The sequence below is a fragment of the Coregonus lavaretus genome (assembly GCF_964263955.1).
Source record: "Coregonus lavaretus genome assembly, contig: HAP1_SCAFFOLD_475, whole genome shotgun sequence".
NCBI lineage: Eukaryota > Metazoa > Chordata > Actinopteri > Salmoniformes > Salmonidae > Coregonus > Coregonus lavaretus.
This window is the reverse complement of record NW_028157483.1, coordinates 215,252-243,107: the sequence shown is the minus strand read 5'-3', so window position 1 is coordinate 243,107 and position 27,856 is coordinate 215,252. Positions and strand designations below refer to the sequence as shown.

Sequence of the window (27,856 nt, the reverse complement as noted above, 5' to 3'; positions counted from 1 at the left end):
ATAATCCCCTACATGAAGACTGGGGGTCAGCCTGATGAACCAAATTACCCAATAATCCCCTCCATGAAGACTGGGGGTCAGCCTGATGAACCAAACTAACCAATAATCCCCTCCATGAAGACTGGGGGTCAGCCTGATGAACCGAACTACCCAATAATCCCCTCCATGAAGACTGGGGGTCAGCCTGATGAACCAAACTACCCAATAATCCCCTCCATGAAGACTGGGGGTCAGCCTGATGAACCAAACTACCCAATAAACCCCTCCATGAAGACTGGGGGTCAGCCTGATGAACCAAACTACCCAATTATCCCCTCCATGAAGACTGGGGGTCAGCCTGATGAACCAAACTACCCAATAATCCCCTCCATGAAGACTGGGGGTCAGCCTGATGAACCAAACTACCCAATAATCCCCTCCATGAAGACTGGGGGTCAGCCTGATGAACCAAACTACCCAATAATCCCCTCCCTGAATACTGGGGGTCAGCCTGATGAACCAAACTACCCAATAATCCCCTCCAAGAAGACTGGGGGTCAGCCTGATGAACCAAACTACCGAATTATGCCCTCCATGAAGACTGGGGGTCAGCCTGATGAACCAAACTACCCAATAATCCCCTCCATGAAGACTGGGGGTCAGCCTGATGAACCAAACTACCGCATAATCCCCTCCATGAAGACTGGGGGTCAGCCTGATGAACCAAACTACCCAATAATCCCCTCCATGAAGACTGGGGGTCAGCCTGATGAACCAAACTACCCAATAATCCCCTCCATGAATACTGGGGGTCAGCTTGATGAACCAAACTACCCAATAATCCCCTACATGAAGACTGGGGGTCAGCCTGATGAACCAAACTACCCCATAATCCCCTCCATGAAGACTGGGGGTCAGCCTGATGAACCAAACTACCCAATAATCCCCTCCATGAAGACTGGGGGTCAGCCTGATGAACCAAACTACCCAATAATCCCCTCCATGAAGACTGGGGGTCAGCCTGATGAACCAAACTACCCAAAAATCCCCTCCATAAAGACTGGGGGTCAGCCTGATGAACCAAAATACCGAATAATCCCCTCCATGAAGAGTGGGGGTCAGCCTGATGAACCAAACTACCCAATAATCCCCTCCATGAAGACTGGGGGTCAGCCTGATGAACCAAACTACCCAATTATCCCCTCCATGAAGACTGGGGGTCAGCTTGATGAACCAAACTACCCAATAATCCCCTACATGAAGACTGGGGGTCAGCCTGATGAACCAAACTACCCCATAATCCCCTCCATGAAGACTGGGGGTCAGCCTGATGAACCAAACTACCCAATAATCCCCTCCATGAAGACTGGGGGTCAGCCTGATGAACCAAACTACCCAATAATCCCCTCCATGAAGACTGGGGGTCAGCCTGATGAACCAAACTACCCAAAAATCCCCTCCATAAAGACTGGGGGTCAGCCTGATGAACCAAAATACAGAATAATCCCCTCCATGAAGACTGGGGGTCAGCCTGATGAACCAAACTACCCAATAATCCCCTACATGAAGACTGGGGGTCAGCCTGATGAACCAAATTACCCAATAATCCCCTCCATGAAGACTGGGGGTCAGCCTGATGAACCAAACTAACCAATAATCCCCTCCATGAAGACTGGGGGTCAGCCTGATGAACCGAACTACCCAATAATCCCCTCCATGAAGACTGGGGGTCAGCCTGATGAACCAAACTACCCAATAATCCCCTCCATGAAGACTGGGGGTCAGCCTGATGAACCAAACTACCCAATAATCCCCTCCATGAAGACTGGGGGTCAGCCTGATGAACCAAACTACCCAATTATCCCCTCCATGAAGACTGGGGGTCAGCCTGATGAACCAAACTACCCAATAATCCCCTCCATGAAGACTGGGGGTCAGCCTGATGAACCAAACTACCCAATAATCCCCTCCATGAAGACTGGGGGTCAGCCTGATGAACCAAACTACCCAATAATCCCCTCCATGAATACTGGGGGTCAGCCTGATGAACCAAACTACCCAATAATCCCCTCCAAGAAGACTGGGGGTCAGCCTGATGAACCAAACTACCGAATTATGCCCTCCATGAAGACTGGGGGTCAGCCTGATGAACCAAACTACCCAATAATCCCCTCCATGAAGACTGGGGGTCAGCCTGATGAACCAAACTACCCAATAATCCCCTCCATGAAGACTGGGGGTCAACCTGATGAACCAAACTACCCCATAATCCCCTCCATGAAGACTGGGGGTCAGCCTGATGAACCAAACTACCCAATAATCCCCTCCATGAAGACTGGGGGTCAGCCTGATGAACCAAACTACCCAATAATCCCCTCCATGAAGACTGGGGGTCAGCCTGATGAACCAAACTAACCAATAATCCCCTCCATGAAGACTGGGGGTCAGCCTGATGAACCGAACTACCCAATAATCCCGTCCATGAAGACTGGGGGTCAGCCTGATGAACCAAACTACCCAATAATCCCCTCCATGAAGACTGGGGGTCAGCCTGATGAACCAAACTACCCAACAATCCCCTCCATGTAGCCTGATGCTCTCTCACACACACATACATAATCAAACATGGTTTTTCTTCCAGCCTCACCTGAACACCGTTTGTACCTGTTTATTTATCTGCAGTGTTTTGTCTTTCACTTCTTTACTTTGGTGTGAATAAATAAAACCTAAAACCTAATTGAGAAATGTTTTCACTTGCAATGACTTGTTATGTTTAAACCGTGATTTAAACTGAGACTCAGTGATATGACATGTAAGGCTGTGTGTCTGCCTGTATTCATATATGGACCTGATTTCCATTCAGACTGCTTTGTCCAGCCAAGTGACACTTTGTGGGATACATTGACTGTAATGGAGTTGAAGTTGTGTTCCCAGCAGTCCACAAGATGGCGCCAGAGCAGCATAACTGGACAGGTGGGACCTGAGTAATATCCCAGGGAAATACACTATATATCAAATCAAATCAAATCAAATGTTATTGGCCACATGCGCCGAATACAACAGGTGCAGATATTACAGTGAAATGCTTAATTACAGCCCTTAACCAACAGTGCATTAATTTTTTTAATAAAAAAAAGTAAAATAAAACATAATAAAAAATAACAGTAGGGAGGCTATATATACAGGGGGGTACCGGTGCAGAGTCAATGTGCGGGGGCACCGGCTAGTTGAGGTAGTTGAGGTAATATGTACATGTAGGTAGAGTTAAAGTGACTATGCATAAATAATTAACATAATATACACAAGTATGTGGACACTCTTCAAATGAGTGGATTCTGCTATTTCAGCCACACCCGTTGCTGACAGGTGTATACAATCAAGCACACATAGTTACACAGTGCTTTCGGAAACTATTCAGACCCCTTGACTTTTTCCACATTTTCAGGCTTATTCTAAAATTGATTAAATTGTTTTTTTTACTCATCAATCTACACACAACATCCCATAATGACAAAGTTATGGGTTTTTAGAACTCCTGCATTGTCTTGGTTGTGTGCTTAGGCTCCTTGTCCTGTTGGAAGGTGAACCTTCACCCCAGTCTGAGGTCCAGAGCGCTCTGGAGCAGGTTTTCATCAAGGATCTCTCTGTACTTTGCTCTGTTCATCTTTCCCTCGATCCTGACTAGTCTCCCAGTCTCTGCCACTGAAAAACATCCCCACAGCATGCTGCTGCCACCACCATGCTTCACCGTAGGGATGGTGCCGGGTTACCTCCAGACGTGACGCTTGGCATTCAAGCCAAAGAGTTCAATCTTGGTTTCATCAGACCAGAGAATCTTGTTTCTCATGGTCTGAGAGTCTTTAGGTGCCTTTTGGCAAACTCCAAGCGGGCTGTCATGTGCCTTTTACTGAGGAGTGGCTTCCGTCTGTCCACTCTACCATAAAGGCCTGATTTGTGGAGTGCTGCAGAGATGTCCTTCTGGAAGGTTCTCCCATATCCACAGAGGTACTCTGGAGCTCTGTCAGAGTGACCATCGGGTTCTTTGCGGGTTCTTCGTCACCTCCCTGACCAAGGCCCTTCTCCCCCGATTGCTCAGTTTGGCCAGGCGGCCAGCTCTAGGAAGAATCTAGGTGGTTCCAAACTTCTTCCATTTAAGAATGATGGAGGCCACTGTTTTCTTGGGGACCTTCAATGCTGCAGACATTTTTTGGTACCCTTCCCCAGATCTGTGTCTCGACACAATCCTGTCTCGGAGCTCTACGGACAATTCCTTCGACCTCATGGCTTGGTTTTTGCTCTGACATGCACTGTCAACTGTGGGACCTTATATAGACAGGTGTGTGCCTTTCCAAATCATGTCCAATCAATTGAATTGACCACAGGTGGAATCCAATCAAGTTGTAGAAACATCTCAGGGATGATCAACGGAAACAGGATGCACATGAGCTCAATTTCGAATCTCATAGCAAAGGGTCTGAAAACTTCTGTAAATAAGGTATTTCTATATATTTGCAAACATGTCTAAAAACCTGTTTTCACTTTGTCATTATGGGGTATTGTGTGTAAATTGATGAGGAAAAATAACTAATTTAATCTATTTTAGAATAATGCTGTAACTTAACAAAATGTGGAAAAAGTCAAGGGGTCTGAATACTTTTTGAATGCACTGTAGATATGATGTGGACTGTATACTCAATACAATCTAAATCTGATACCTCACTGTTGTCTTGGACTGATACTGCTTTTTAAACTGCTCTGGTCAGTCTACTCAAATATTTGGACTATACATTTTTCTCTCTACAAGCAATACTTTGATAATTTGTCATTTCTAATAATGAAACATCCATTTATGAATAGATAGAGCAGGTTTCAGGACACTGATTTAACTGAAAATGTTGAAAAATATACTGTCAATATCTTCACCACCAAAGAATAGCAGTGTTGTTTTAATATAATTTGACTCTGTGCAGGCTGTCAGGCTGTCTAGTAAATTAAATGTCTTTGGCCCCATTACACTAAAACATGTAGGCACAATGTTGTCCTCATCCATGTCATTTACAAGAACAAAATATTCAAACCGTTCTGTATATGAGCTCCACTGCTCAATACTTTCATCAAACTGTCCAATGTTTCCAACAATTCCAATAATTGTTCATTTCTCAATAAGCTCCTGATTGTCACTCAGTTCAATATTGTCCTCAACCAAAGCAATATTTTCCTCAGTCACGTGATCTTCATTCACTTCACTCACTGACGTTTCCTCCTAAATTCGCTCATTTAGCAGTTTTAAATAAAAGGTTTGTCTTCACAGTTGAATAAATGTCCTTTCCTTTAATCACGTTGATTTCCCGCTCCGATATCCGTCTCCAGTCCTTTTCTGCCGTCCATGACGATGTTAACTCCAGTGGTGGAAAAAGTAACCAATTGTCATACTTGAGTAAATGTAAAGATCCCTTAATAGAAAATGACTCAACTAAAAGTGAAAGTCACCCAGTAAAATACTACTTGAGTAAAAGTCTAAAAGTATTTGGTTTTATATATACTTAAGTATCAAAAGTAAATGTAATTGCTATAATATACTAAAGTATCAAAAGTAAAAGTACAAGTATAAATCATTTCAAATTCCTTACATAAAGCAAACCAGACGATTTTCTTGTTTTTAAAATGTACGTTCAGCCAGAGGCACACTCCAACACTCAGACAATTAACAAACAAAGCATTTGTGTTTAGTGAGTCTGCCAGATCAGAGGCAGTAGGGATGTTCTCTTGATAACTCTTTTTTTATTATTATAAGTGTGTGATTTGGACCATTTTCTGTCCTGCTAAGCATTCAAAATGTAACGAGTACTTTTGGGTGTCAGGGAAAGTGTATGGAGTAAAAAGTACATTATTTTCTTTAGGAATGTAGTGAAGTGAAAGTAAAAGTAGTCAAAAATATGAATAGTAAAGTCAAGTACATATACCCCCAAAAAACTACTTAAGTAGTACTTTAAAGTATTTTTACTTAAGTACTTTACACCACTGGTTAACGCTCTTTCTTAGCTAGCTCGACTATGCACTTGCCTCTGCTAGCAATACACTGTGCTAACATTAGCCTAGACTGGACCACAGAAAATAACAGTTTTAAACAGTTGTAAAAACCCACTTCTTCCAGACAGAATAGTTCCTGTAGATTCAGACTTACTCATCACCAATCTTTTGTTATGTCTCGTGGGTTTCATAACCACGTCTGTATAACAATTCAATAATGATAAGACGGGAGACAGGAATCAGTTCAACCATTTATCTGGAACGTGATCATCTCAACACATACAAACCCCCATGATGCTCTGCGGCACAACCCCAATATACAACAAATACATACATAAGTAAATGGACACTAAACAAAACTCATAGAGGAATTTAAATGTTCAGTTGTAGAAAGTAGGGCCATGGGATAGGGTCAGAAAGGTCAGTATGTTTGATAACTGGTTCCAGAGGTGACATAACAAGCATAAGGTCCATTATAACACAGTGAAGTAGAGGTGGGAGCTAAAAGCAGACATGGACAGTGAGACGGTGTGAGGAGGTCAGGGGTGAAACACTAGATCAGGACAGGTAGAAATGGCAGGGCTGGAAATAGACACAGAGACACATTCTGATCATGGCTCAGACCTGACCTGAGACACCCAAACAGAAGATGCCATAGAAAAGTCCTGTCCAGTAGTCTATATGGGATTTCCTTTCATCAAAATACAACACATGGAAATGTGTCCAGTGTGTGTGTGTGTGTGTGTGTCCAGTGTGTGTGTGTGTGTGTCCAGTGTGTGTGTGCGTGTGTGTCCTGTGTGTGTGTGTGTATCCAGTGTGTGTGTGTGTGTCCTGTGTGTGTGTGTGTGTCAGGTGTGTGTGTGTGTGTCCAGAGTGTGTGAGTGTGTGTGTCCAGTGTGTATGTGTGTCCAGTGTGTATGTACTGTGTGTGTGTGTGTGTGTGTCCAGTGTGTGTGTGTGTCCTGTGTGTGTGTGTGTGTGTGTCAGGTGTGTGTGTGTGTCCAGTGTGTGTCCAGTGTGTGTGTGTGTGTCCAGTGTGTGTGTGTGTGTGTCCAGTGTGTGTGTCCAGTGTGTGTGTGTCCTCTGTATGTGTGTGTGTGTGTGTGTGTCCATTGTGTGTGTGTCCAGTGTGTGGGTGTTTTTGTCCAGTGTGTGTGTGTGTGTGTGTGTGTGTGTGTCCAGTGTGTGTTTGTCCGGTGTGTGTGTGTTCAGTGTTTGTTCAGTGTGTGTGTGTGTGTGTGTGTGTGTGTGTGTGTGTGTGTGTGTGTGTGTGTGTGTGTGTGTGTGTGTGTACAGTGTGTGTGTGTGTTCAGTGTGTGTGTGTGTGTGTGTCCAGTGTTACCATGGTTATTATTTACAGGGACACTGAGGAGTCAACATCATAAACCCTAAACCCTGGATAGAGGGACTCAGTGAATGTGGAGTGGAATGTGTTCAGGTGGGTCAGTGTGTCAGAGGAAACTCTGTAGAAGGACAGAGTGCCGGCTGGCCAGTCCAGATACACTCCTACTCTGTGGGGGCTGGAGGAGGGGACGTCTATGGTAGTGGACTTATTATTGTGCCTGGCAGAGTAACTGTTGTCAGAGCAGACCAGACTCCAGGACTTGTCATTGTATCCAATAATACAGTCATTACCCCTTCCTCTCCTGCTGATTCCTTTATATGCCACTCCTATATCAACCCCTCCCCCACTCCACTCTACCTCCCAGTAACAGCGCCCAGTCAGACCCTCTCTACACAGCACCTGTTCCCAGAACTCAAATCTCTCTGGGTGATCAGGATACGGCTGCTCCTCTCTCCTCCATGTCACCTTTCTGTTCTCCTCAGACAGAGAGAGGCCTCTGTTTACTGTGTTTGGGTCCAGTGTGAGATCACAGACATCTGATGGATGAAACCAGACACAATATTAGAAATCATCATCATTCACATTAGAATGTTAACTCACTTTTCACTAATTCATTTAATGTAGATGTTTCTAGGTATCAAAAGGAGAAGTTAAGGTAACTTGAGACTTGTTGAATGATCATATGTTATACTGTATGGTAATATAAAACACACTTATTCCCATTAATTACACACACACACACACACACACACACACACATTTCTAAGGTAACACAAACACGCCACACATACACACACAGACACACACATTGTCAAATCAACTCTTTGTAAACTTTGGTGTCCCTGATTTGTGCTTCTGTAGAACTACAGCTGATATTTAATATGACCAAGTAAGTAATGATGGTGGTCTTTGACTTTGACTTCCCTTGAATTAAGACTTATTCTTAGTCATATTCTTCACAGCAGTCAACACTCACATTTTCTAAGTCCAGGTTTCATTGTGTTCTCTCCACCATGTTCCACACTGTAGCGGTAAGCAGAAGAACAGACAGTCATTGAGGGATACACCTGAACTCACACACACACACACACACACACACACACACACACACACACACACACACACACACACACACACACACACACACACACACACACACACACACTGGACACTTACACACACACTGGACCACACACACACACTGGACCACACACAAACACACACACACACACACACACAATGGACACACACACACACACACTGGACACACACACACAATGGACACACATACACACACACTGGACAAACACACACACAGAGGACACACACACACACACATACACACTGGACACACACACACACACTGGACACACACACTGGACAAACACATACATACACTGGACACACACACACACACACACACACAAACACACACTGGACACACACTCACACACACACACACAGGACACACATACACACACACACACACAGGACACACATATACACACACACACACACACACACACACACATACACACACACACACACACAAACACAGTCTTTATATAACTTAGTCCAAGTGGTGGTCAGAATGTTTGTCTTAACTAGCCTGATAACTCCAACATGTCTGATATGAACATTGACATAAACCCTCTACATACTTGAGTTTCTCCAGTCTGCAGTGTGGATCCTCCAGTCCAGCAGAGAGCAGTCTGACTCCTGAGTCTCCTGGGTGATTGTAGCTCAGGTCCAGCTCTCTCAGGTGTGAGGGGTTTGACTTCAGAGCTGAGACCAGAGAAGCACAGCCTTCCTCTGTGACTAGACAGCCTGACAGCCTGCAGAGTCAAATCATATTAAAACCACACTGCTATTCTTTGGTGGTCAAAATTGTGGCAGTATATTTTTTCTACATATTCAGATATATCAGTGTCCTGAAACCTGCCATATCCATTCATAAATGAATGCATCCTTATTAGAAATGACAAATTATCAAAGTATTGCTTGTAGAGAGAAAAATGTATAGTACAAATATTTGAGTAAACTGACCAGAGCAGTTTAAAAAGCAGTATCAGTCAAAAGACAGACAGTGAGGTATCAGATTTAGATTGTATTGAGTATACAGTCCACACCATATCTATTTTGACAGTGAAGATAACATTTTAAATGTGGCTCTGTACTCCAGTATTTTGGATTTGAGATCAAGCGTTTCATATGAGGTGACAGTATATAATGTCACCTATTATTTGAGGATATTTTCATACATATCTGTGTTACTGTTTAGAAATGAAATCACTTTATGTATCTAGTCCCCCCATTTGACGAAGTCAAACGTATTCTGACCATTTCACTTATAATTCATTAAAGTTGTCAAAAGTTGAGTATTTGGTTGTAAACTCGTTGGTTGCATTTGCAGTTTGTTTTGGTTGTGTTTTGGGTTATGTTTTGTCCAATAGTAACTGCATGATGGATGATGACTGGAGTAATTTTCTGTCTAAGTGAGTAGATAACATGTTTCTAAACACTACTAAATTAATCCTGATGATGCCATGATTAAGAAAAATCATGAATGAATCATGAATAATAATGAGTGAGAAAGTTACAGAGGCTACAACAAAACATGCTAACCTCTCACCATTACCAATAACAGAGGGGGTATGATCCTTGTTCCTCTGTAACTTTCTCATTCATCATCATTCACCATTCATTCATGATTATTCATAATCATGGTAGCATCCACATGAATGTAGAAGTGTTCAGAAACATCTTCTATTCTTACTGACAATACAAGTGAAGTGACTCCAAAATGACAGGACATTATTCACCATTCAGTTTCTATTGGGAAAAACATAATCCAAAACACAACCAAAACAAACTGCAAATGCATTCAACAAGTTTGTAGAATCACAAGCTTGATGTAATCACTGCAGGTAAGGAATATGGGTCCAAATACTAAACTTATGACTACTTTAATACAATATAAGTGAATATGTCCAAATTATTAAGACTTTTTCAAATGGGAGAACTAGATACATAAAGTGCTTTCATTTCTAAACAGTAACACAGATATGTATGAAAATACCCTAAAATAAAAGGTGACATTCTGTACTGTTGCCTAACATGAAACATTCTATCTCAAATCCAAAATGCTGGAGCATAGCACCAAATGTAAAACTGTAAGCTTCACTGTCCAAACACATATGGTGTGGACTATGTGTGCCTGGTAAACACATGTGGATCTGGTGAACAGTTATCACTTGTTGACCAACTACAGGAATACTGACCTCAGAGTCTCCAGTTTACAGTGGGGATTCCCCAGTCCAGCAGAGAGCAGCTTCACTCCTGAATCCTTCAGGTCATTGTTACTCAGATCCAGCTCTCTCAGGTGTGAGGGGTTTGACTTCAGAGCTGAGGCCAGAGAAGCACAGCCTTTCTCTGTGACTAGACAGCCTGACAGCCTGCAAAGAGTCAAATCATATTAAAACCACACTGCTATTCTTTGGTGGTCAAAATAGTGTCAGTATATTTTTTTCAACATATTCAGATATATCAGTGTCCTGAAACCTTCCATATCTATTCATAAATGAATGTTTCATTATTAGAAATGACAAATTATCAAAGTATTGCTTGTAGATAGAAAAATGCATATTACAAATATTTGAGTAGACTGACCAGAGCAGTTTAAAAAGCAGTATCAGTCAAAAGACAGACAGTGAGGTATCAGATTTAGATTGTATTGAGTATACAGTCCACACCATATCTATTTTGACAGTGAAGCTAACATTTTAAATGTGGCTCTGTACTCCAGTATTTTGGATTTGAGATCAAATGTTTCATATGAGGTGACAGTATATAATGTCACCTTTTATTTGAGGATATTTTAATACATATCTGTTTCACCATTTAGAAATGAAAGCACTTTATGTATCTAGTCCCCCCATTTGAAGAAGTCATAAGTATTCTGACCAATTCACTTATAGTGTATTAAAGTAGTCAAAAGTTAAGTATTTGGTCCCAAACTCGTTGGTTGCATTTGCAGTTTGTTTTGGTTGTGTTTTGGGTTATGTTTTGTCCAATAGTAACTGAATGGTGGATGATGACTGGAGTAATTTTCTGTCTAAGTGAGTAGATAACATGTTTCTAAACACTACTAAATTAATCCTAATGATGCCATGATTAAGAAAAATCATGAATGAATCATGAATAATAATGAGTGAGAAAGTTACAGAGGCTACAACAAAACATGCTAACCTCTCACCATTACCAATAACAGAGGGGGTATGATCCTTGTTCCTCTGTAACTTTCTCATTCATCATCATTCACCATTCATTCATGATTATTCATAATCATGGTAGCATCCACATGAATGTAGAAGTGTTCAGAAACATCTTCTATTCTTACTGACAATACAAGTGAAGTGACTCCAAAATGACATCTATTCTTACTGACAATACAAGTGAAGTGACTCCAAAATGACAGGACATTATTCACCATTCAGTTTCTATTGGGAAAAACATCCAACCAAAACACAACCAAAACAAACGGCAAATGTATTCAACAAGTTTGTAGAATCACAAGCTTGATGTAATCACTGCAGGTAAGGAATATGGGACCAAATACTAAACTTTGGACTAAATTAATCCTAGTGTGTGTGTTTGTGTGTCCAGTGTGTGCCTGTGTCCAGTGTGTGTGTCCAGTGTGTGTGTCCAGCGTGTGTGTGTCCCCAGTGTGTGTGTGTGTGTGTGTGTGTGTGTGTGTGTGTGTGTGTGTGTGTGTGTGTGTGTGTCCAGTGTGTATGTGTGTCCAGTGTGTGTGTGTGTGTGAGTCCAGTGTGTGTGTGTGTGTGTCCAGGTTGTGTGAGTGTCCAGTGTGTGTGTGTGTCAAATGTGTGTGCGTGTGTGTCAAGTGTGTGTCAAGTGTGTGTGTGTGTGTGTCCAGTGTGTGTGTGTCCAGTGTGTGCGTCCAGTGTGTGAGTGTGTCCAGTGTGTGTGAACCAAAACAAACTGCAAATGCATTCAACAGGTTTGTAGAATCACAAGCTTGATGTAATCACTGTGGTTAAGGAATATGGGACCAAATACTAAACTTATGACTACTTTAATACAATATAAGTGAATATGTCCAAATTATTACGACTTTTTTAAATGGGAGAACTAGATACGTAAAGTGCTTTCATTTCTAAACGGTAAAAAATATATATATATGAATACCTTTAAATAAAAGGTGACATTCTGTACTGTCGCCTAATATGAAACATTATATCTCAAATCCAAAATGCTGGAGCATAGCACCAAATGTAAAACTGTAAACTTCACTGTCCAAACACATATGGTGTGGACTATGTGTGCCTGGTAAAAACATGTGGATCTGGTGAACAGTTATCACTTGTTGACCAACTACAGGAATACTGACCTCAGAGTCTCCAGTTTACAGTGGGGATTCCCCAGTCCATCAGAGAGCAGCTTCACTCCTGAATCCTTCAGGTCATTGATACTCAGATCCAGCTCTCTCAGGTGTGAGGGGTTTGACTTCAGAGCTGAGACCAGAGAAGCACAGCCTTCCTCTGTGAGTCCACAGCCTGACAGCCTGACAGAGAGATCATCATGATTTAACAAACACACTGTTATATTTACACCAGTAGTGTAGAAGGACAATGGCAGATGCATTTGGTTTATTCTCTTAAACAACATATAGATTCATCTTCCGTCTCCTAGAATTGTATGGTCATATTGTTATACTAATATGAACATCAATGCATTGATTCAGTACGTTTTTCAATGTAATATTATATATTATATACATATTATAATACATATATTTCTCTAAGCTGAACATTTCTTCCTGATGATTAGTACTTAAATGTCATTTTATGTACTCACAGAGCAGCTATGGAGGCTTTGACCACTGGCAGCAGCCTCAGAAGACCTTCCTCTGATCTGGAGTATTTCTTCAGGTCAAACACATCCAGCTCCTTTTCTGAAGTCAGCAACACAAAGACCAGAGCTGACCACTGTGCAGGTGACAGTTTGGCTTTTGACAGCCTTCCTGATCTCAGGTAGCTTTGGATCTCCTCCACTAGAGAATGGTCATTCAGTTCATTCAGACAGTGGAACAGATTGATGCACCTCTCTGGAGAGGGATTCTCCCTAATCTTCTCCTTGATGTACTTGACTGTTTCTTCATGGCTCTGTGAGCTGAATCTTGTCTTTGTCAGTAGACCTCGTAAGTGCTTCTGATTGGACTCCAGTGAGAGGCCCAGAAGGAAGCGGAGGAACAGGTCCAGGTTTCCTGTCTCACTTTGTAAGGCTTTATCCACAGCACTCTTGTAGAAAGTAACTTCAGGCTTGTCTCTGAACAGTGCAAAAAAGTTCCTGGTTGATTGAGCTTTGCCCATTAGATTCTCGTTGTTGTTGATGAATGAGAGGAACACATATACAGCAGCCAGAAACTCCTGAATGCTCAGATGCACGAAGCAGTACACCTTTTCCTGGTACAGCACACATTCCTCTTTAAAGATCTGTGTGCACAATCCTGAGTACACAGAGGCTTCATTGACATCAATGCCAGCCTCTTTCAGGTCTTCTTCATAGAAAATCAGATTGCCATTCATAAGCTGTTGAAAAGCCAGTTTTCCCAGTGACAGAATGCTCTCTTTATTCCAGTGTGGACCTGTCTCTTCTTTCCCAAGATACTTTTCATTCTTCTGTTTGGTATGAAACTCCACAAGGTGTATGAACATCTCAGTCAGAGTCTTTGGCATCTCTTCTGTCTTGTCTGTACTCAACATGTGTTCAAGGACTATTGCAGAAATCCAACAGAAGACTGGAATGTGGCACATGATGTGGAGGCTCCTTGATGTCTTTATGTGTGAGATGATTCTGCTGGCCAGGTCCTCATCACTGAATCTCTTCCTGAAGTACTCCTCCTTCTGTGGGTCATTGAACCCTCGTACCTCTGTCACCTGGTCAACACACCCTGAAGGGATCTTATTGGCTGCTGCAGGTCGGGTAGTTATCCAGAGGAGAGCAGAGGGAAGCAGATTTCCCTTGATGAGATTTGTCAGCAGAACATCCACTGAGGTTGACTCTGTGACGTTACAACAGATCTTGTTCTTCTGGAAGTCTAGGGGCAGTCGGCACTCATCCAGACCATCAAAGATGAACAGAACTTTGTACTTGTCGTAGTTGGAGATTCTTGATTCTTTGGTTTCCATTGAGAAGTGATTGAGAAGTTCAACGAAAGTGTGTTTTTCCATTTTCATCAAATTCAGCTCCCGAAAAGGGAATGAAAATACAAATTGGACATCCTGATTTGCTTTTCCTTCAGCCCAGTCCAGAATGAACTTCTGCACAGAGACTGTTTTTCCAATGCCAGCGACTCCCTTTGTCAGCACAGTTCGGATAAGTTTGTCTTGTCCAGTTAAGGGTCTGAAGATGTCGTTACATTTGATTGCAGTCTCTGGTCTTGCTTGTTTCCTGGTTGTTGTCTCAATCTGTCTCAGCTCATGTTCATTATTGACCTCTCCTGTTCCACCCTCTGTTATGTAGAGCTCTGTGTAGATCTTATTGAGAAGTGTTGGGTTTCCTTGTTTAGCGATCCCCTCAAATACACATTGAAACTTCTTCTTTAGATTAGATTTGAGTTCACGTTGGCAAATCACAGCAAGCTCATCTGATTGAAGAAATAACTTGAAGAAATAACACAGAGGATATTAATATTATGTCTGTTTCAATGGCTACACTATTGTAAGAATGTTATATAAAGTTTAAATTGTAATAATTTATTCTCTTAACTGTCTGTATAAATCTGTAAATGTTTTCATAATGCATTACAGACTGGTGTGACTGATTATATTATTGATGGTATAATTCTCTATATTGGATGCCAAAAAAAATGGAAATTAAATGATGTTATACAATTGCCAAGAGAAATTGCTCAGAGAAAGAGATTTTGTTCAACAAAAAATATTTTTATCTCTCAAAAAGGTAGGGGTCAAATTTTACACTCCCTTTCAATACCTCTCTTGTGAGGGTAACGGCACTGAGGCTTTTTGTAAAATGTTTTATGAGTTGGAAAACACATTGGGAGTGATCTTAGACAATTCCTCCATACAGAATCCTTCCAAATGACTGGCTACAGGAAGGTAAAGGTACAACTAAACACTGGTAGGATCTCTCTCTCTCTCTCTCTCTCTCTCTCTCTCTCTCTCTCTCTCTCTCTCTCTCTCTCTCTCTCTCTCTCTCTCTCTCTCTCTCTCTCTCTCTCTCTCTCTCTCTCTCTCTCTCTCTCTCTCTCTCTCTCTCTCTCTCTCTCTCTCTCTCTCTCTCTCTCTCTCTCTCTCTCTCTCTCTCAACACAACAAAGTATTCTGCTACATTATTGGTATTATTGATGGCATTAATAATGTTGTCTCTCTCTCTCTCCTCTGTCTCTCCTCTTCTCTCTGTCTAAATTAATCAACACAACACATCCCTGCTGCTACTTGATGAGGTCACTAGGTGATGTGTTAAGGCTGCTACAATATCATTTAGTTACACAGCTACTTTAGCTGTACTTTAGCTACAGCTTTTAAATGTTCTAAAACAGCATTCAACATGAGGCAGACAGCTCTTACTTTTCTCCAGTGTGTCAGCAAGCTCCTTCTGGTTCATTTTCCTCAGGACGTGCAGTGTGATCTTCAGAGCCCCCTCTCTGGCACTGCTCTCCTGCTTCTCATCTTCAGCATCCATCACTTCCTTATCCTGCTTCTGACTCTCAAAGCCTTCTGGGAGTTCTGGACTAAGAATCCTCTTGAACATCTTCAGCTCGTTCTTCACAAATGTCATAATATTCTCTTCAAGCAACTGAAATAAATAAAGTCAATAAGTTAAGCAAGAGACAAAATGCTTTCTCATTAACACATTAATGAATGATTGACAGATCAACTTTACTTGAGGTAAACAAAAACAAATGTACATAACAGGACCACATACACTGAATATGGAGGCCAGGTCTGTTTGATGACTCTGGGAAGACTGACCACTGAGAATCTCTGACTCTGATCTCTCCTGTTGGTTTCTGTGGACAAAACATCAGATTACATCTCCTCATCCAGTGAGTACACACACACACACACACACACATACACACACACACACACACACACACACACACACACACACACACACACACACACACACACACACACACACACACACACACACACACACACACACACACACACACACAACACTCACACTCACACACTCACACACTCACACACACACACACACACACACAGGGAGGGAATATTGTGTTAGTTTAATATTGTTTCAGGACTATGGAAATGGAAAAAAAGGTTTAGCCTATGGATTATGAAAACAACAAAAATAAATGGTAAAATGGGAGATGAGAAATGACTAGAGACAGTGTTGTTTAACTCACTGACCATGACCCATGAGTTCTTCTTACCTTTGTTCACTAGAAAAGTCTCCCTCTCTAAACTTTATAGGACGATACATAGACTGGTCACTCTTCATGGACACACAGCTGGGTACAGGGGAGGCTGGTCTCTCCTGCCTGATTGGGCTTCAACACAACAGAGACAAACATTACGTCTCTCATCTACTCTGAGCTCAGATGGGGAAACAAGAGTTTCATTCCAAAACGCTATATATCCATTTTCAGAAATGTTCGTAAATTAGCTTTTATAGTTTAAAGAAATTATGAAAGAGATTGGTGAGTTTTTCACTATCTAATCATGGCATGGGGTTGTTCAATGACAGACATGTATTTGTTTAAAATCTATCACTTGATGGTTTCATTTCAGAGAGACAAATAATCATGTTTTTTTCTAAAATGCTATATCTGCCTCACTCTCAGAGAAATAAGTAGTACTGCTAGGTTTTACACAGTGATAATATATATCTGCCTCACTCTCAGAGAAATAAGTAGTACTGCTAGGTTTTACACAGTAATAATTTATATCTGCCTCACTCTCAGAGAAATAAGTAGTACTGCTAGGTTTTACACAGTAATACTATATATCTGCCACACTCTCTGAGAAATAAGTAGTACTGCTAGGTTTTACACAGTAATAATAAATATATATATATCTGCCTCACTCCCAGAGAAATAAGTAGTACTGCTAGGTTTTACAGTCAAATGTAACAAATAACGACATTTGTAATAAAGAACTGTACACATATACAACATTTAATACAGTAATATGAGATCTGTATGTAAAACATTTACATTTGTCATTTTAGTCATTTAGCAGATGTTCTTATCCAGGACTGGTTTCCCAAAAGCATCTTAAGGCTAAATTCATTGTTAGAATCTTCCTAGGAGCATCATAGATGCTTTTTTGCCCTTCCGCATGACTTTATACACAGAAGATCTCCAGTAAACATAGAATCACATGGTTTACCCGTCTCTTTGTGACCACTGATAAATTCAGAACAAAGTTGAGTACAAATACAAAGTTGCCAATCTATTTGCAATTGATGCAAACAAGGGACGTACACAAATTTGCTTCAAATGAAAACCGAGATAACTGCATTAAATTATAAACAGCAGGCTATAGTCCTATTTCAATCATATTGAAATACATTTAATGTTCAATTAATTGAGTTCTATGTTGCTACTTGTAGGCTAATGTCTGTAAATTGTCTCAATATATTTCATTACATTTACATTTACGTCATTTAGCAGACGCTCTTATCCAGAGCGACTTACAGTTAGTGCATACATTATTCTTTTTTTTATTTATTTTTCATACTGGCCCTCCATGGGAATCGAACCCACAACCCTGGCGTTGCAAGCGAGGGGCATGTTGAGGTACATTTGCTAACCGGGAGGGTTGCATGATGTAATTTATTGGTGGGCTGGAAGACGCACACTTGTCTTTTCTATTCCGAGGTTGTTTACTCCCAATATTAGATATTAAGATTATTTTTTATAATGCATGTATACTAGGGTTGAGGTTGGAGCATCTGACTAGTGATTATTTACCAGGGGTTCAACACCTGCTATAGTCACTATTTAATTGCTCTTCCAAAAGCAACACAGGCCTAATACGAGATATATAGCTAACTAAAGTAATGAGTGACCATTTTAGAAAATCATGGGACATATAGTATTTGGTTGCATGCTATTTTATGTTAATCATATTGCTGCTTGTAGCCTATAACTGATGCTTCGTGGTCTTATGCTGCCATCTATTGGAAATATTTAACAATTAAAAGTGATGAATTCACGTACAGACATTAGTGAGGCAGCTGAGAAATAAAGTGTATTTTTGTTGTTAATTCCTTAGATCAGTCTCAAACCTGCCCCACCTATCCCACGCCAATTGCTGGAATTTCACATAGAGGTTACTAGGTCACCCAGTTCAAACCACATTTGAAAAATAAAACTAATGTGGCTTGTTTATCAAGTGCTCTGCCTTGCAATAATAAATATCATAAAATAACTTCTTTTTTTTATAGCAAAACGCTTAGACAGGTTTTGATTAACAAAATAATCAAAATGCTATTTCGCACTATAATTGTATTTAATAAGATAATATTATTACTAAAATAGTTTCTAAAAGTGTTCTAGGCTACCCTACCCTAGAATTAGGGTTACGGTTAATGCTAAAATAGGTTATACCTAGGGTTAGGGGTTAGGGTTAAAACTAAACTAGAATTAGAGTTAAGGGTTAGGGCTAAATAGGTTATATTAGGGATTTTAAGGCAAAAAAAAAAGGTATATAGTTATAGCTCTCTTGCTACTCCCTGTGGCCGTCTGTGGGTACTACATACCTCATTCACGACACCTCATAATCTGAGGTAGCAACTGCGTCAGATCTACAAATCCATTCGCTAGACCACCCGATTAGACAACAATCACCCTATTATATCCATTTGGTTTGCAACTCAGTGAACCTGCGCAGAATTCGCTCAATTCGATGCCTACGAACTAAGATTTGGACACATATCAAATTACCCAGCAGCCATTTAAAAACAACACATCATCAAAGAAAAATGGTTATTTCTTAACAAAAAAATGTAAATTTTAAATTGGCAAACATTTTGAAAAAGAGGACAGGGACATGCGTTTTGTTTAGGTTGTACACCTTTTTCTGAAAACAAATAATGTTAACCATTACCAGAAACTGTTTAAGGTTTGATGGCTATCTGCCAGCCATCGCCTCTTAAACTGTGTCTCACCACACTATAGGTGACCACAACATGTATTCAGGTGAACAGTGTGCGCGCTCACCAAGTAGCCGTAACCTTGTTAATAATAAGTTACCTGAGGTAAACCTACAGGGTTAACGCTCACCAAGTAGCCGTAACCTTGTTAATAATACGTTACCTGAGGTAAACCTACAGGGTTAACGCTCACCAAGTAGCCGTAACCTTGTTAATAATAAGTTACCTGAGGTAAACCTACAGGGTTAACGCTCACCAAGTAGCCGTAACCTTGGTAATTATAAGTTACCTGAGGTAAACCTACAGAGTTAACGCTCACCAAGTAGCCATAACCTTGTTAATAATAAGTTATCTGAGGTAAACCAACAGGGTTAACGCTCACCAAGTAGCTGTAACCTTGGTAATAATAAGTTACCTGAGGTAAACCTAAAGGGTTAACGATCACCAAGTAGCAGTAACCTTGTTAATAATAAGTTACCTGAGGTAAACCTACAGGGTTAACGCTCACCAAGTAGCCATAACCTTGTTAATAATAAGTTATCTGAGGTAAACCAACAGGGTTAACGCTCACCAAGTAGCTGTAACCTTGGTAATAATAAGTTACCTGAGGTAAACCTAAAGGGTTAACGATCACCAAGTAGCAGTAACCTTGTTAATAATAAGTTACCTGAGGTAAACCTACAGGGTTAACGCTCACCAAGTAGCCGTAACCTTGGTAATAATAAGTTACCTGAGGTAAACCTACAGGGTTAACGCTCACCAAGTAGCCGTAACCTTGTTAATAATAAGTTACCTGAGGTAAACCTACAGGGTTAACGCTCACCAAGTAGCTGTAACCTTGTTAATAATCAGTTACCTGAGGTAAACCTACAGGGTTAACACTCACCAAGTAGCCGTCACCTTGGTAATAATCAGTTACCTGAGGTAAACCTACAGGGTTAACGCTCACCAAGTAGCCGTAACCTTGTTAATAATAAGTTACCTGAGGTAAACCTACAGGGTTAACGCTCACCAAGTAGCCGTAACCTTGTTAATAATAAGTTACCTGAGGTAAACCTACAGGGTTAACGCTCACCAAGTAGCCGTAACCTTGTTAATAATAAGTTACCTGAGGTAAACCTACAGGGTTAACGCTCACCAAGTAGCCGTAACCTTGGTAATAATAAGTTACCTGAGGTAAACCTACAGGGTTAACGCTCACCAAGTAGCCATAACCTTGGTAATAATAAGTTACCTGAGGTAAACCTACAGGGTTAACGCTCACCAAGTAGCCGTAACCTTGTTAATAATAAGTTACCTGAGGTAAACCTACAGGGTTAACGCTCACCAAGTAGCTGTAACCTTGTTAATAATCAGTTACCTGAGGTAAACCTACAGGGTTAACACTCACCAAGTAGCCGTAACCTTGGTAATAATCAGTTACCTGAGGTAAACCTACAGGGTTAACGCTCACCAAGTAGCCGTAACCTTGTTAATAATAAGTTACCTGAGGTAAACCTACAGGGTTAACGCTCACCAAGTAGCTGTAACCTTGTTAATAATAAGTTACCTGAGGTAAACCTACAGGGTTAACGCAGGCAGGTCTCATTGATAACAATAGTGAAGCTGGCATTGTGACGCAGAACAATGGACTGGGAATAGAACGTTCTGAAGGCGAGTCAGTGCCACGGAGCTCAATAGAACTAATAGGAGCTGGTAGGGTGAAAAATGACCTAAAATAAGACATAAGGTAATCTTATGAAACTGGGCTCCATGGTGGATGCAATTAACTATTTTTCATCAGGAAAAAACTTTGTAAAAATGTGACTTGAGGCGCCGCGAAAATAATATTCAAAAGTGTGGTCCTTTGACACAGAGGGGTTAAACACTAAAGTTACCGTCCATCTAGTGAAGAGAGGAGAACCGCACAGAGGGAGCGTAGGAAGCCAGCATCCGTCAACGAGAGAGGGAGAAGCCCTCCACGGTATTTAACAGGTGGAAGAAACAACCCGGGAGCTCCATCGGTCCATAAGAAATGCAGGCAGCCGGTGATGATGTGGTGGTAGCTAGGATAACTAGGATGCTGCTGGTAGAGTAGCTAGCTTAGCTAGCTGTACCGACTAGCTTGGATAGCTAGCAGGTCGTTCGTCTGTCCCTCGAGGATGATGACGAATCCGGTGAACCACAAGATGAAACAAGAATAGCGAGTGAAAAGGATCTGGCTACACTCATACTGTCACTGACCATTACGCAAAAAGCAAATTGAACAATCAACTTCGGTGTCTCAACACTGTAACGAACTCCGTCGTTATTCCCCAACATCACCTCAGACTGGACAATATGCTTGGCGCCAAACCGTACGTGGACGCGGACAGTTCTGTACGGGGACGCGGACAGTTCCAGAACGCGGACATGAGCAGAGCAACACAATAAACTAAACCCAGTCTTTACAGTGGCTTACATTAGTAATATTCATTTTTTATTATGTAAAACAAAATGATTCGTTTTTTAAAACAATGTTTTGAGGTCTGGGCCCATATCCAAAAAGCATCTCAGAGTAGAAAATGTGTCGTATAAGTGCTGAGAATAAAGCCATTTTAGTCCTACTCTTATGGGTATAAATTAAAGCTATGCATGAAGCCTCTTTATTCATAACCGTCCCACCTAGTTGGCAGATATTTAGGACACCTCATGAGCTGTACTAACCAGATAAGAGTTACCAGCAGGTGTCTTGATAATAGAAACATGCAGCGAGTCAGTGGTTCCTGTGCAACATGTAATTGCTTTGGAGCAGTGGTGACCTGTCATTCAGGGCAGAGCCCCACCTGTTTAGCAGATGCTCTCACCCAGAGCGATTTACAGTAAGTGCATTCATCTTAAGATAGCTAGGTGAGACAACCAGATAATACAGTCAAATATACAGGATACGAACATTCAATTTCAGCTAAACAATGGATATATAGCGTTTTGCAATAAAAATAATAATAATGATATACATCTAAAATCTATTAATTAAACATCTGAGAACAGTAATATTGAAGGTACCCATAAGCAACCATTTCTGATTAAAAAACACGTGAAAAATTGTGGAAATAGCATTTAGGAAATAAACTCTTAATAATTCTTAAACAAAATTGTTATCTCACCTCTTAGCTTTGGTGTCATGTTCCCCAGAGAGACTCATTTTAGAGGCAGGCCCCCCCTCCTCTCTCTCCCCAGAGAGACTCATTTTAGAGGCAGGGCCCCCCTCCTCTCTCTCCCCAGAGAAACTCATTTTAGAGGCAGGGCCCCCCTCCTCTCTCTCCCCAGAGAGACTCATTTTAGAGGCAGGGCCCCCCTCCTCTCTCTCCCCAGAGAAACTCATTTTAGAGGCAGGGCCCCCCTCCTCTCTCTCCCCAGAGAAACTCATTTTAGACCACTGACCCCTAAAAAGAGATCCAACATGTTGGTTGTAGTTAACACAGTAATTCTTGAATGTGAATTGTTATCATTTATTAATTATCTCTTACAAAACATTTACTAACAGACATATCGAAACAGTCAGGTGATTTAATGCAATCACATGAATATGTAGTTGTGACATCTCTTCTCCATGTTAACTGTCAATGATAATAATAAGTCACTGTTTGTTAAGGTAGTTATAGACAGTGCAGCAACACAAGGCCATGTCTTACACTTATTTTTATTCATTAAAAGTCGGCCATTTATTATCTTTGAATCTGTTCTTTTCTAAACATATCTGAGAATGTAGACAGAAGGGCTAAAACGGGCTTGATTGATCTGGGGGGGATCAGTGATCTATACAGAAAGGCTTTTTGTAACAATTAAGAGATTTTATATTATTTAAAGTAGGCTAGGTTATAATGTATAACAGTAATTTTTTGTGTAAAGCAGATCAAGGTCTATACCTCAGCCAGTGGTGACCCGTCATTCAGCGCAGGTGGCCTTTCCTGTTTTGCATGTTATTGTGGCATTAATACGTGTCACATATCAGTTTGCTAACAATGTAAATAAATATATAATTGAGTTAATATAGCCGCATAGAAACATGGTCTCTTTTTTGTTTTCTTGAGTAAGGCAGCTCCAAAATGCAGGTGTTTCAACCTAGCTCAGTGGTGATGGGGCAAGCCCCATCACCTGTGGTGGTGGGGCAAGCCAGAAGACAATTCATTGGGGACACTACGTCACCGCCAAGTCTAAGGGTAGAGCTAAAAAATTCAAGCCCCTTGGGTGCTGCCATAGAGTTACATTAGAAGTGCCCATCCAAGAAGTTCATTGGCCACAGATAAAATTACGTCAAATCACATTATATCTACAGTAGCTTTGATTGGACTGATCATGTCAACATCATACTTTCAAAATCTTAGCCAGCAGTCATCATCACGAATCAGGTCGACAATCTACAGGCAAATCCTTTTTAATCCTTTTCATATGAAGATAAATAATGAAGAGAAATGATAGGACAGCTGTTGGGACTCTGCTGTTGGGACTCTGCTGTTGGGACTCTGCTGTCGGGACTCTGCTGTCGGGACTCTGCTGTCGGGACTCTGCTGTTGGGACTCTGCTGTTGGGACTCTGCTGTTGGGACTCTGCTGTTGGGACTCTGCTGTCGGGACTCTGCTGTCGGGACTCTGCTGTTGGGACTCTGCTGTTGGGACTCTGCTTTATGTAGGCCCTAACAGTTTGTCACCGTTATAGTGCAATGAATGTATTGTTTAGTGTTGTGTTGTGGAGTGGCTTTGCTGGCATGCATCCCCCTTTATTTATGTTTTGCCCCACCAAGATTGACATGCTAAAATCACAACTGACCTCAGCTATAGTCTAGATGACCAACCTAAACCTGTTCAGATCAGTTCCCATAACGTTATAACAGTAACAGTAGCAGGAGCCTAGTCCTGATACAGATGGAGGTCTATACCTCAACTATAGCCTACATATCCTAGATGACCAGCCTAAACCTGTTCAGATCAGTTCCCATAACGTTATAGACCTAACAGTAGCAGGACAGAGCTTGTAGCCTAGGCATGGTATTTTACACACCATTTCAAACGGAGACCATCAGGTTTGTCAGCATGATAAGTGATCATATCTCAAACCTACTCTGACTATTGAATGTCTGACGTCGACCTAACCTTATAATAGTAAGTAGTTTAGCCTAGACCTACGAGAGTCTGCCCGTCTTTCCTACATATCAACACATTCATCCGACTTCTAATGTTACCGAGAAATATGTGCCACAGTTTCAACAGCCATTGTGTAACTGCGTAGGCTACACACTTACTTTCACGTTCATATGAGGAAATCACATAACTTCTTACAGTCGCTGGTGCAGCCGCCTGTTCTCTTGCAGATGAAGTAGCTTTTATAGGCGACTCATTCAACCAGCCTAAACAACAGTAAATAAAAGATGTCAAATGGTCAAAAGTCAATCCTGATATAGCCATGTACATCAAAGAGAGGTGTATTGCTACAGATGTAGGATCTTTATTTTAGCCAGTTTGCTACAGCAGGAAAATAATCCTGCAGTAACAGGACATTTTAATTATTATGGGACTGGCCGGCAGGGATGTAGCTCAGTTGGTAGAGCATGGCATTTGCAACGCCAGGGTTGTGGGTTCGATTCCAGTATAAAAAATAAAAATGTATGCACTCGCAATGCATGTAAGTCGCTCTGGATAAGAGCGTCTGCTAAATGACTAAAATGTAAAAAATCACCATGTAGAATTATGTGTACAGATGTAGGATCTTAATTTGATCACCCCCCCTGCAGAATAACTTTCCCTCAACGCAGTAAATGTAAAACTTGTAGTGTATTTGAGGTTTTAAAAGGCTTCTGAAGTTTGTAATTTCCTCTTAGAAATGGCAGACTTGAGGTTCCCTTACTAAAAATGTATCAACCGATACAAAAATGTCCATTAATTATAAATCACATTTCCTGTTGCTGCAGGAATATTTTCCTGCTGTAGCAAACTGGCTCAAATTAAGATCCTACATATGTACATGCAAATGTACTTAGGCGAATAAAGGTAATTCTGATTCTGCAAAGGTTGAGTCTCTAGATTCCCTTGCTGCTCTGGGGAAATAATGAAATTGAAATCATGGGCGATTTAAACTGGGACTGGTTATCTCCAAACTTTGAGACCATGTCATTTGTTATATTTCACCCAATTGATAAAGGAAGCTAGAAGGCTGAACCCAGAAGACAACTCTAAATAAACACTAACTGATATTATCCTAAAATCCTTTCACTCATATTGTTGTGTCTCTTTGTTCAACGGACGTCGGGTAGCCTGTGATATTAATATTGTAGCAAACAGCGGGGCAGGGCAGTGAACCCAGGTCGCTGGCCAAAACTAGGTTAACCCTATTGCTGCGATGGGAATTGTAACCTGTCTCACACTGCCCCCTATAAAAGCAAGTCTCGTGCTTCGACTACTCAGACCCCTCACACATCCGGGCCGTGCAATCTGATGGCCTCACAGACACCATACTACTTCTGACACCAATGTAGCAAACAGCGGGGCAGGGAAGTGAACCCAGGTTGCTCTTGTAAAAAGGCAAACAACCTACGCATCGCGCCATTGGCGCCAATTGGGTTACTTGGTTGGAATTGCATCATAGTACATGGGAATAATGATGCATTTTATTTAGTAAAGTGGTTTCTTGCATCAAACACAACAACATTTTCAGTCACCTCCTCCTTGTGTGAAGGACAAGTTGATAAACAGGTTAATGTCAAGCTCTGCATGTTTTGTTCAAAAGTCTCATGGAATGTAGGCTTACATTGAACACCACACATTGGCTGCTACTGTAGGCTGAATGATAGAACAGCTATTTCCATGTTAAATGTTATTGGAGGCCTTTTTTACATAATGATCAAATAGCCTACTTGGTCTCTGTTAAAACTGTAACTTAAAGTGGGTACAGCCTCAGTGTTCACAGTAAACTCACGCCGGAAGTTGCACAGATCGCTACACTATAGTAGAACTATGATACAATTACATTTATCATACGAAATGTGAAATGTAGAACTATGACGAATGAATATTGATGTATTGAGTTCACAGGAGGTTGGTGGCACCTTATTGGGGAGGACGGGCTTGTGGTAATGGCTGGAGCGGAATAGGTGGAATGGTATCATTAATATGAGCCGTCCTCCCCTCAGCAACCTCCAATGATTGAATTTGACTTGCCCACGTCCAGTTAGCGCCATTTTGTATGATTAAACTGTCAAGTCATTATATATTTTCCGTTCTGCTGAGAGAGCACCTTCCTGATGACTGGCACTCTGTACATTCCTATGGATGAGGCCTGAGCTGGAATGTGAAGATAACTGAAGCTAGCTAACTTTAGAAAACCAGTATATCTAGCTTGCATCATAGTCCACCCCTCAGGCTAAATTCAGGTTTCAGCATGAGGCAGACATCAACAGCCGAGTTGTAGGCTACTACCTGGGTTGTATTCATTAGTTTACACAGCAGCCAACAGTTTTAAAATGTTGCATAAACAGTTTACTCCAAACGCTGTACAACGTGACCTAAACGGTTTCTGTTACCAAACGTTTTTCTACGGTGGGCACTAATGAACACACACAACCTGTTTTGAGGAAGTGTAAGTTGTTGTTAGTCTTTCCACAGTATTTATTTGTCTCTCACACAACATGCCTTCCTGAGTGAAATGAGTTAACAGTAGATTAGAAAGAGAAAATGTTGTTGCTTGTTGTGTTTTAAGCCTGTTTTGAGAAGACAAGTCTATAGACCTAAGATACAGTACACTCTTAGAATTTTTTTTTCCAAAAGGGTCCTCTGGCTGTCCCCACAGGAGAACGCTTTTGGGTTCCAGGTAAAACCCTTCTGGCTTCCATGTAGAACCCTCTGTGGAAAGGATTCTTCATGGAACCCAAAAGGGTTCTACCTAGGACCAAAAAGGGTTCTACAAAGGGTTCTCCTATGGGGACAGCCAAAGAACCCTTTTAGATTCTAGATAGTGTAGGAGTGATCACCCTGGGGCACACAGATGGAAACAGAACGAATTCACCCCACGCATCTAATTTATATCGAAAACATGTTAAGGAGAGTAGGCCTATTATAACACTGTCCACAAAACATATCATCAACTATATTAATACACATAACAATATCATCAACTATATTAACACACATAACAATATCATCAACTATATGAATACACATAACAATATCATCAACTATATGAATACACATAACAATATCATCAACTATATTAATACACATAACAATATCATCAACTATATTAATACACATAACAATATAATCAACTATATTAATACGCATAACAATATCATCAACTATATGAATACACATAACAATAT

At 41.1% G+C, this 27,856-nt stretch overlaps 1 protein-coding gene across 1 annotated transcript in view; it reads right to left on the bottom strand.

Moving 5' to 3' along the window:
* Positions 1-7,163: 7,163 nt before the first annotated feature.
* Positions 7,164-27,856, bottom strand: part of LOC311125391 (NACHT, LRR and PYD domains-containing protein 3-like) — a gene marked incomplete at its 5' end in the record, with an annotated part of 23,462 nt that continues 2,769 nt past the window's right edge. Inside the window, 6 exons of the mRNA XM_084199437.1 lie at positions 7,164-7,890; positions 8,331-8,377; positions 9,016-9,189; positions 10,636-10,809; positions 12,765-12,931; positions 13,249-15,023. Coding sequence (XP_084055563.1) covers positions 7,364-7,890; positions 8,331-8,377; positions 9,016-9,189; positions 10,636-10,809; positions 12,765-12,931; positions 13,249-15,023 — 2,864 coding nt within the window. The 3' untranslated portion in view covers positions 7,164-7,363. The remainder of the gene's footprint in view (positions 7,891-8,330; positions 8,378-9,015; positions 9,190-10,635; positions 10,810-12,764; positions 12,932-13,248; positions 15,024-27,856) is intronic.